The sequence below is a fragment of the Equus caballus genome, chromosome 5 (genome assembly GCF_041296265.1).
Source record: "Equus caballus isolate H_3958 breed thoroughbred chromosome 5, TB-T2T, whole genome shotgun sequence".
NCBI lineage: Eukaryota > Metazoa > Chordata > Mammalia > Perissodactyla > Equidae > Equus > Equus caballus.
Window position 1 is genome coordinate 42,022,804 of NC_091688.1, and position 11,999 is coordinate 42,034,802.

Consider the following 11,999-nt stretch of genomic DNA (forward strand, 5'->3'; position numbering starts at 1 on the left):
GAGTTCTGCTTCCTTCTGCTTGCATTGAACTTGACCTCCCCACTATTTCCTTTAGACTGGAAACTAGCCATAGACATTCTAGATATACGCTATTATTTACTTATTTTTTGGTTAGAGTATTTTATAAATGGTGTGATCTTCTTCATAACACTGTATCAGTTTAGGGGGCTCGTATCTGCTTGCTTCACTTTTAGCGATGCTAAAATTAATCAGTAAATTCAGATGGTGACAGCCTGTGCCATCTACTGTAAAACTGTCCATGAATTTTTTACCTAATGAATTCACCATTCTCTGATAACCACTGTCTGAAACAGGTATTTTATTGTGGCTTGCAAAATGATGATTTTAGGAGGCCGGCCCCATGGCTGAGTGGTTAAGTTTGCACGCTCTGCTTCGGTGGCCCAGGGTTTAGCTGGTTCAGATCCTGGGCGCGGACATGGCACCGCTCATCAGGCCATGCTGAGGCGGCATCCCACATGCCACAACTAGAAGGACCCACAACTAAAAATACACAACTATGTACAGGGGGCTTTGGGAGAAAAAGGAAAAATAAAATATAAAAAGAAAAAATGATGATTTTATAATTCTATAATTTGTTCTGCATTTATGAGCTAGAGTTCGTCTGTAAAGAACTTTCTCTCATCTACTAGGGTCATTTGTTTGCCCTGAAATAGTGCTTGCGTTAGAAAAGCAGGATAAATACTTATTCTTTCCCTTTAATTATCAAGTTATATATAATGACCTTCTATCTTTCTACTTTCAGTTGTGTCCAGTGAGTTTTCTTTCTTTCTCCTTTCTTTAGGGATCATTACAAATTATTGCTTTTCTAAAATCACCCTTGAGGTCTGTTTTTTTATTTTATTTTTTGAGGAAGATTAGCCCTGAGCTAACATCTGCTGCCAATCCTCCTCTTTTTGCTGAGGAAGACTGGCCCGGAGCGAACATCCGTGCCCACCTTCCTCTACTTTAAATGTGGGACACCTACCACAGCATGGCTTGACAAGCAGTGCCATGTCCACACCCGGGATCCGAACCAGCGAACCCCAGGCCGCCGAAGCAGAACGTGCAACCTTAATCGCTGCGCCACTGGGCCAGCCCAGGGAGTGGGTTTTTTAAACACATAATTTTGATTCCTTTAATTATGAAAACACTTATGTATTTCTAAAGTCAAAACAATGAGGTAAATTCAGAAGTTATTCTTCCATCTTCTTTCTATCCTTTTTCCCTTCCCTCCCCGATAAGTAACTATTCTTATTCCTTTACATCTTTCTAATGTTTATTTTTTTATTTTATTTTTTTTTTTAAAGATTTTATTTTTTCCTTTTTCTCCCCAAAGCCCCCGGTACATAGTTGTATATTCTTCGTTGTGGGTTCTTCTAGTTGTGGCATGTGGGACGCCACCCCAGCGTGGTTTGATGAGCAGTGCCATGTCCGCGCCCAGGATTCGAACCAACGAAACACTGGGCCGCCTGCAGCGGAGCGCGCGAACTTAACCACTCGGCCACGGGGCCAGCCCCTCTAATGTTTATTTTCGCAAATTTAAAGTGGGATTCTATTCTCTTCCTCCCTTCTGATACTAAAGATTGTTTGATTCTAGGTACATTTTTAAGGTAGAGCCAAAATTACCTACCAACAGATTGAATGTGCAGTGTGAGAAAAATGTGAGGTATAAGATGAGGATATTTCTCAGATTTGGGGCCTGAGAAAAATGGTGTTGCCATTTACAGAGATGGGGAAGACTGGGAGGCGCAGGCTTAGGGGATGACCAGCGGCTCGGTTCCAGACCATTAAGTTTGAAATGCCTATTAGTTACCCAAGTAGAGCCAGTGGATAGGCAACTGAGTACACAAGTTTAGAGTTCAGGGGAAAGGTACACGCTGGGAATGCAGATGATAACTGAAGTCAGGTTTTCTATTGTGACAATCGTACACCTGCATTAGTGAAACTTTTCTTTCTTTTTTTTTTTTTCCAATTCTTATGTCTTTCTTTTTCCTCGCCTAACGGCACTGACCAAAACCACCAGTATAACGTTGGCAGAAATAGCAATAGCTGGTGTCCACATCTTGTTCCTGATCTCAAAGGGAGAGCTATCAAAGTTGTGTCACCAAGTATTACATTTGCTGTACCATGGTTAAGTCCTTAATCCAACTAGAAACCGTTTGGTGTAGGTTATAAGGTAAAGGTCCAATTCCACTTCATCTGTAAGGGTACAAAATGCCTCAGAACCAGTTTATTGAATACTCCCTTCTTTCCCAACTGATCTGCAATGCCACCTGGTTTTTATACACAGCCACCAAGTGTTCATATATGTGTCGGTCTGTTTCTGGGCTTTCCATTCCGTTCCATGTGTCAGCCGTCTAGCACTGCACCCACATGAAGGTCGTCATTACTCCAGTGAGTTTGCTTTCCTCTCTGTCTCCCTCACTCTTCTTCAGAAAGGTGCTGTTCTATCCCATGTAAATTTTAGAATCAGCTTGTCAAGTTTTTTGGAAAACCCTTGGGTATTTTGATCACAATGGCAATCTACGTATCAATTTAAGGATCATAAAACTGAATCTTCTTATCCATCTATTTGGGTCTTCCTTAATATCTTTCAATAAAGCCTCAATTTTCTGTATATATGTCTTGCACAACTTTTATTAGATTTAGTTCTAGCTCCTTGTATTTTTGGTTCCTTATATAGAAATACAATTGACTTTTGTATATTTATCTTATACTCAGCCACCCCACTAATTCTCAAGAATTCTAACAAGTCCCAGATTCTCTTAAGCTTTCAACTTAGACAATCCTCTTCAAATAATGACAGTTTTGGTATTTTCCTTTCCATTCTTACACCTTTTCTTTTTATTTTCTCACTTGTTCTGCGTAAGTCCTCTCATAAAATGTTAAACAGAAGAGGTGTAGAGGTATTCATGTCTTGTTCTTGATTTTACAATACTTCCGTTTCCAAAATGATAATGTTTTCTGTACATTTTTTGTAGATATGCTTTATCAGATTTAGCAAGTTTCCTCTACTCACAGTTTAAGTGTTTTTTCATGAACTGCGTTTTTAACTTTATCAAAGGTTAATTTTTAACTTGAAGGTACACAGACCATGCAGGTAATATGAGTTTATACCCAATTCACGTGAAATCAGGCCTATTGTTACGCTTTTGGGGAGACTGCTAGTCCTACCAGCCCCAGATCCAGCCAAGACAGATTAGCTTCCTCAACTCCACCCTGGACGGTGAGCAAAGTTCTTGTGGTTCACACTTTCACTGAAGGCCCAGCCCTTCAAGGATCTGCTTTTGCAGTGGTGTCAGTTACCACGCCCCTCGTCACACAGGCCCAGAGAGTCAGCTCCTGTCCCCATATGGCTGTGACAGTCTAAGCCCTTTGGTTTTTGAGGCAGGCAGACACCCTAGGGCATCAGCCATGCTCTTCTGGTTTTCAGTTACTACTTATTTTGGGCCCTCTTAATTTTCCTTACTTTCTTAGGTCTCAGCTATGTATTTAAAAGTGGTATTTCTTATATTTCAGCTCCTATTTCCAAGTTTTTTCTTGTGAGACAGTTTTCCAGTTATCCAATCTATCATAATTAGTTAATCTATCATTTGGCATCATGTAGGTTACTTGTATACTCAGCAAGAAGAGTTTCAGAAAAGCAGGGAGGGTAGAAAGCAAATTAGTGGGTTCAAGAGTAAGTGAGTGATCAATTTCAAAACTCACTACAAAGCTACAGTAAGCAAATGTGGTACTGGTATAAGGATAGACACACACATCAATGGAACAGAATGAGAGCCGGAAATAAACTGCTACATTTATAGCCAAATGATTTTCAACAAGGATGCCAACATAATTCAATGGGGAAAGAATAATCTTTTTAACAAATGATGCTGGAACAACTGGATATCCACATGCAAAAGAATGAGGTTGACCCCTACCTCACACCATACACAAGAACAAATTCAAGAAGGATCATAGACCTACATATAAGAGTTAAAACTATAAAACTCTCAGAAGAAAACATAACTGTAAATCTTTGCAACCTTGGTTTAGGCAATGGATTCTTAGATATGACACCTAAAGAACAAGCAACCAAAGGAAAATAGAAAACTGGAATTCATTAAAATTAAAAACTTTTACATATGAAAGAATACTATAAAGAAAGTGAAAATACAAATGATGGGAGAAAATATTTGCAAATCATAAGAGATTTGTATCTAGACTATATAAAGAACTCTTACAACTCAATAATAAAAAGACAAAGCAATTTAAAAATGGGCAAAGGATTTGAATAGATGTTTCTCCAAAGAAGACATACAAATGGCCAATAAGCACATCAAAAGATGCTTATTAGTTATTAAGAAAATGCAAATCAAAACCACAATGAGATACCACTTCATAGCCACTAGATGGCTATAATCAAAAAGATGCACAATAACAGGTTTAGGAGAGGAAGTGGAGAAACTGGAATCCTCATACATTGCTATGTGAATGTAAAATGGTACAACTGTTTTGGAAAACAGTTTGGCAAAGAGTTATCATATGACCCAATAATGCCATTCTTAGGTATATACCCTAGACAACTGGAACATATGTTTACATAAAAACACGTACACCAACGTTCAGGGCAACAGCATTCCTAATAGCCAAAAAGCAGAAACAACCCAAATGTCCATTAAATGACGAATAAACAAATTCTGGTATAGCCATATAACGACATGTTACTCGGCCATAAAAAAGAACGAAGTACTGAGATATGCTATAACATGGATGAACCCTGAAAACATTATGCTAAGTGAAAGAAAACACAAGTGTCACATGTTGTATGATTTCATTTATATGCAATGTCCAGAATAGGAAAATCCATAGAAATAGAAAGTAGATTAGTGGTTGCTAAGGGCTGGGAGGAAGAGGGAAGGAGGAGAAACTGCTAACGGGTATGAGGTCTATTTTGGGGGTGTTAAAAATGTTTTGGAATTAGTGGTGATAGTTGCACAACCTTGTGAATATACTAAAAACCACTGAATTGTACACTTTTAAATACAGAATTTTATCTCAATTAAAAAAGAAATGTTAGTACAACGAAAACTAAAAAATAATAACGCTGGCTACTGTTATTGCTGTGAGTAATAAACCATCCTTCATCTTTGATCCAAAACTTTCATCTTCCACCAAGTACCATGAAACTGCTGCAGGCTGATTCGTTGGTTTGCAAGTAGGGAGAAGTCTCACTCACTTCACAGTTCTTGACAGGACATTAATGTTGTAATCAGAAATCCTTTTTAAAATCCTACACCTTTAGCTCAAGTCTCTTCTCTGAGGATGGTCTGAGTTTGTTAAGTTGACAGAAAGCACTGAGGGGAAGGCTGCTGCTTTCCTGTGAAGGGTACAAGGACCAATGGTCACCAAGACCACTGTGTGGGACGGCACGGCCAAGCAAGCCCCGGGTGCTGGGCTTTGAAATGGGGTCTACCAGACAGAGGTGGCAGAGCATCTCGGTACCTGCCTCCCCCAGACCACTGCAAGAACCACCCACGGTGGCGCCTGTCCTCGTTTCACTGGCAAGTCACAGGTTGTACCAGCCTGCCACGAACGGGAAGCGGAATCAGCCCTAATACTCTCTTTTATCAGGCGCCAAGAGTCCCCCAACCCGCCCCTTTGATTATGATTTTATCTATTGGGTCAAAATGAAGTACCTCATTCTCTCTGCTCCAATACCATTTTCTCCTCTGTCAGATAAGAACATAATAGGTCCATCTTTATGATACGGCATTATTTACATGTCTTATTGATGATGTGGTTTGCTACTTGGGGGCAACTGGACATGGACTCAACTCCCGGCTGGCGCTCACTAGGTCTGTGTACTCAGCTGAGGGACTCAACCTCTTAGAGCCTCGGCTGCCTCATCTCCAGGGTGGAGACACCACCCACCACCCAGAGTTATTATAAAAATTTAATAAAACCACACTAATGAAGCATTTACCCTATTTCCTGGAGCATGCTTGATCATTAAAACATAGTAAGTGTTGTAAAAGGAATAAGGTACAGGTTGAGCAGAGAAAATTGAGTTTAACTGATTGGCATAAGGGCAGAGAGACCAGGAAATGTTTGAAAGACATTTGGCATGCAGCAGGGGCTCCCCAAGGGTTAGTTGGCTAGTTTCTCTCATCTTTCTTCCAAGACTGAGCTCCTTGAGTGCGAGGACTAGGTTATTTCTCTTTAAGCATGCTGAGCTCCAAGCATATCATTTTGCATACAGTAGATGCTCAAAAAAAAAAGTCAGAGGATGCTTCCATCCAGATTACACTTCCATTTTCCTTTCATCTGTACTTCAAATGCGCTTATTACAAATTTTAAGTACTTACGTTGTTCTATAATTATTTCAGCTTTGTTGGTCTGGCCTCCCCAGACAGACAGGAGGATTCCTGGGGTCAAAAATACTATGGTTTACCTTCTACTCTCTAAGTACACAGCCGACTGACTCAACTGGTTCATTTCAAAGTGAAATGGGTGCAGTTTTTTGGCTGAAACCTGACTGCTCCCTATGATCAAAGGATCGACAGGAGAACCCTAATACAGCCCATTCTTAAAAAGAAGCTGCCTCACTGCAGCCCCTCCATCCAGCCAAAGCCGTAAGTAGGGGGACCACCCATCCAGGGTCACACGGGACAAGTGGGGGACCAACCATGCAGGATGCACAGCTTTCAGTGCTAAAACCCTGCAAGTGCAAGGCAAACTCTGACAAGCTGGTCAGCCTAGTCACCAACTAGTGACTGCTTGCACATTTATAGCTCTAAAATATCTTTAAAACTGGTAAAATTAAGTTATTGACAGATTAGTAAGTCATATGGGGGAGACCAAAGAAAAATGGCAGCGGTTCACAGAGAGTGAAGAATACCTCAGAGATATCCAGCGGAAGATTGCCAACATACACCTCTGTCTCCCTTTTCTTGACTCCTAAGAAGAAAAATAGCATAAAAAGGCAGGCACACAGTTAGAAGATTCAGAGGAGTTAGAACATGTGATAAGTGACACATTTTCTTCAATTTTAAAACATACCCACACACACCCCCCTACAAACACTGCTCCCCTCGTGAACAGTGAACGGTTATACAGTGCTTGATCATTCAGCAAATCCTAAGGCTATGGCAGTGGTCCAGTGTTACGCGTTGGCTGTGGTTATCACTGCCTCCAAGGCAGGAGCTCATTCTGAGGGGGACAGAGTCATCAGCACACCAGGAATCCAGCACTGTCAATGAGGCAGTATGAAGAGTTCCGGGACCAACAGGGGCTGGGTTTCTGAGTAAACATTAAGCTGAAGGAGGGAAGGAAGGGCGTGTAGGGCAGGAGGGAGGCTGAAGGGAATCCAGGCGGAGGGAACAGCACACACAAAGGCATGGAGATATAAAAAGGCGTGGCATGTTGGGGAAATTGCATGTAGTTGGGAATGGCTAGACTGCAGGCTGCACGTGTGTGTGTGGTGAGAGAGGAGGCAAGACAGGCAGGCAAGGCCAAATGACGAAACTCCACTGGCTGTGAGGAGTGGGTGAAGGGTTTTAACCAGCGAGCTGACATCGACATAGCTGGGTTTTAGAAAGATCGCCTTGGAGATGGTGGAGGGTGAAATGGAAGAAGGAAAGAATTGAAGAGAAGCATGGAGTTAGGAGCAGCTAAGGCATCAGGGACTGAGGGCCTGCACTGTGGCAGTGCCAGGGGGACACATGGAGCAAGAGCAGAACCCAGGGGGATCCCAGGTTTCACAACTAAACAGAAACTGAGGAGATTAACCAGGATGCAGGTTACAGATCGAGGTCCCAGCACCAACCAACCCCTCAAGCCAACTCACTCGGAGATTTCTGCTCCTCCAACACTCCATCCTTCCTGAGTAGTTTAGCAGAGGGTCGGAAGTCACTGCTGCTCCAGGACCTGTCAAACACATATCTCAGTCTTGCACCTGCTAAGGCCAAACTCCAACAAAAGGGTATAAGAAGCAGGGCTCCCCGCGACGGCTCCCCACCTAAGCCTCCATGCTGGGGGTAACTGCTAAGCCCTGGGCCTGGGGAGGCAGGCACAGGAGAAAGAGGGCTGCCTGGTGGAAGAAGGCGTGTTTATCAGAAAAAGGATGCGACTTACATGCTGCAGTTTCTTCCAGCAGGATCTCCTGCAAAACCAACCAGCACAGTTAGAGGAATGCCAGGATAACTCCCCATCACATAACTACCGAAGAGGTACTGTGGCAGGCAAAACAATGGCCCCCCAAAGTGGTCCACGTCCTACTTCCCAGAACCTATTAAAGATTCTGGGGGCTGGCCCCATGGCATAGTGGTTAAGTTTGGCAAACTCTGCTTCAGTGGCCTGGGTTCACGGATTCCGATCCCAGGCACGGACCTACATTACTCGTCAGCCACTGTGGTGGTGACCCACATATAAAATAGAGGAAGACTGGCAACAGATGTTAGCACGGTGAATCCTCAGCAAAAAAAAAAAAAAAAAAAGATTGTGGTCACCAATTCCAGTGCAGGGGGCAGCTTTTCCACACCACCAAGCAGTGCTCCAGATACCAGGTGGGTGTCCCACAACTTAATTCGGACACTTTCTACCCCAGAGATAGCATCAGTTTCCATAGGCTAAGGGCTCAGTCCCACAGGACTGTCCCCTACCACTTCAGATGCCAATCACATGCAAGCCCAAGTTGTCACCTGTGCTTCAGACTGACCAGCCATAACCCGGAGGTTCCCAGGACCCCATCCTTGACTTCAATCAATTTGTTAGAGCAGCTCACCATCTCAGGGCAACAATTTTACTCACTAAATTACCAGTTTATTATAAAAGGATATACCTCAGGAACAGCCAGATGGAAGAGATGCACAGGGCAAGGTAAGGGCAAAGAGCACAGAGCTTCCAGGGCTGGCCTGGTGGCACAGCGGTTAAGTTCACACGTTCCACTTCGGTGGCCCGGGGTTCGCCAGTTCAGAGCCTGGATACAGACATACCCACCGCTTATCAAGCCATGCTGTGGCAGGCGTCCCACATATAGAAGAAGATGGGCACAGATGTTAGCTCAGAGCCAGTCTTCCTTAGCAAAAAGAGGAAGATTGGCAGCAGATGTTAGCTCAGGGCTAATATTCCAAAGAAAAAAGGCACAATTGCTGACGTCACTTAGTGTAGGACAGCCAGCCTGGCATACTTCACCGGGTGGCGATGATGTCGAATGTGGAGAAGGTGCCAAGAGTCTGGGGAAGGCCTGCCCTGCCTCCTGACAGTCACAGCCTCCTTGTGTGACCTCTAGCAATTCACACACACACACAGAGCTTTCATGCCCCCTCCAGGCACACCCCTCTCCCCAAATCCCTGTGTGTTCACCACTCAGCTCCTCTCTGAACCCCAGCCTTTTGGGGTTTTATGGAGGCCTCATTACACAAGCACTACTGATTAAATCATTGGCCATTGGCTCAACCTCCAGCCCTTCTTCCCTGCCCATAGGTGGGGCGTGGCACCCTATAATCACCTGGTTAGGTCCCCTGCAGCCAGCCCCCAACCTTAGGTTACCTAGGGGCTCATTTACATAACAAAAGACACCTTTATTGCTCTCAGCACTTAGGAAGTTCTAAGGGTTTTAGCAACTCTGTGCCACAAATGGGACAAAGACCTAATACATATTTCTTATTACAAATCACAATATCACACCTATGAATATGTCTGGTTACATGGCAAGGGGGAATTAAGGTTGCAGATGGAATTAAGGCTGCCAATCAGCTGACCTTCAAACAGATTATCCAGGTGGGCCTAATGGATTACAGGAGCCCTTAAAAGTGGAAGAGGTATGCAGAAGTGAGGGTCGGATAAAGAGATGTGACAACAGAAGCAAGACTAAAGCAATGCAATATGAGAACAACTCCACCACTGTCACTGGCTTTGAAGACGGAGGAAGGGGGGCCACAAGCCAGGGACTGCAGGCAGCCTCCAGAAGCTGGAAAAGGCAAGGAAACAGGTTCTCCTCTGGGGCCTCCAGAAGGAACGCAGGCCTGCTGACACCTTGATTTTAGCCCAGTGGGGCCTGTGTCAGATTTGCTATGGCAGCAAACAGAAAACTTATACAGGTACCATAAGCCACTCTAAAACCACCCCCACTCCCGCACAGGGGCCAGCCTGTGGATAGAATGGGTCTTTGGAGTTAGAGAGATGCAGCTGGGAGTCCAGCCCAGAGACCTTGGGCACGTCGTCGTAGCTGTCAAACGGGAATTAAAACACCTATAGATCACGAGGGTGAAGTGAGATACTGCTCTTAAAGCACTAGGGAGCAAGAGCTCAATAAACGGGAGCCATTGTGTTTAATTCTATGGATTTCACTGGCACTTTCCTATGACCCTGTGGAGTATTACCTTTCCATTTTACAGATGGGAAAGGCAAAGCTCAAGGACACCAGATGATTTGCCTTTTCCGACAGCTGCTAAGAAAGCTGTCGAAGTCATTTTAAAGGAATTTTTTTGCTTTACTTTAGGAGAAACATAAATTAAAGCAAATTTTAAAAGAAAATGGTAACTTTCCTCCTCTAAACTGTTCCCAGCTGTGAGAGAAAACAACTATTTTAGTTGCAACTAAATTTAAATACAACCAAAAATGTTTAAGACAATTAAAAGACTTGGGCATGGATGAATAAAACCAGAGAGATTTATGGCAGAATCAGGGCTATGGGTGTTGGTCCCAATTTCCTCGTTACCCCTGGAACAGTCTACGGGCTCCTGGCACGGGGCAGGCATCAACACCTCCAAAGCAAAGGCCCAGCATAAATCTTTCAAAGACAGCTTAAGGGCCTGCCAGGTGCTATGCTAAACAGCTATTACACATTGTCTCATTTAATCCTCATGGAAACTCCTGAGAGCTTATTACCCCATGGTACAGATGAAGTCCTAGAGGCTCCGACAATAACCTGGCAATTTGTCCAAATCACTTAATATATGCTCATCAACAGAGAAGCCTGTTTTTGGAATCCAGACCATATGACTCCAAAGTTGTGAGCATCCACTCTACTGCTTGGTCTGGAGGAGTATCTCGTGTTTTCAAAAACACAAAAAATATATAAAGAACTCTTAGAACTCAGTAACAAGAAGATAAGCCAATCAACTAAAAAGTGAGCAAATGATCTGACAGACATTTCTCCAAAGATATACAAATGGCCCATACGCACATGAAAAGATGCTCAACATCCTTAGCCACCAGGGAAATGCGAATCAAAACCACAAGGATACTACCTCACACCCACTAGGACGGCTATGCTAGAACAGACAGACAATAATAATAAGCGTTGAGGATGTAGAGAAATGGGAACTCTCATATTGCTGGTAGGAACACAAAATGGTGCAGCCACTCTGGAAAACAGTTTGGCAGTTTCTCAAAAAGTTAAGCAAAGAATTCCACATGACCCAGCAATACCACTCCTGGGTATCCACTTACGAGAAGTTAAAACATATGTCCACACACAGACTTGCTCACAAATGTTCATAATAGCATTGTTCATAATAGCCAAAAAGTGGAAACAACCCAAATTGTCCCTCAACCAATGGATGAATGGATAAACAAAATGTTGTATATCCATACAATAGAATACTACTCGGCAATATAAAAGGAATGAAGTATTAATAAACGCCACAACATGGATGAATCTCAAAAACACGATGCTAAGAAGCCAGCCACAAAAGGCTACATATTGTATGATTCCACTTACGTGAAAAGCCCAAACTACACAAATCTGTGGAGACAGAAAGTAGATTAATGGCGGCCTAGAGGTGAGGAGGGGAATAGGGAAATAAGTGACTGCTAATGGGCATAAGGCTTCTTTTTGGGGTGAAAGAAATGTCCTAAAATTAGATTGTGGTGATAGCTATACCATAAATATATCAAAAACTTTTGGAATGTACACTTAAAACAGGTGAATTTTATGGTGTCTAACCTATATCTCAACAAAGCTGCTCTTAAAAAAGTCAAGATGCATTTTCAAGAACGGCTGATGTAAG

The 11,999-nt window shown here is 43.1% G+C and overlaps 1 protein-coding gene across 1 annotated transcript in view; it reads right to left on the bottom strand.

Annotated features, from left to right (window-relative positions):
* Window positions 1-11,999, bottom strand: part of TDRD10 (tudor domain containing 10) — a 46,263-nt gene that overhangs the window by 32,789 nt on the left and 1,475 nt on the right. The window contains exons 2-3 of the mRNA XM_070268117.1: window positions 7,832-7,911; window positions 6,884-6,942 (exon numbers count right to left, since the gene is read on the bottom strand). Coding sequence (XP_070124218.1) covers window positions 6,884-6,942; window positions 7,832-7,911 — 139 coding nt within the window. The remainder of the gene's footprint in view (window positions 1-6,883; window positions 6,943-7,831; window positions 7,912-11,999) is intronic.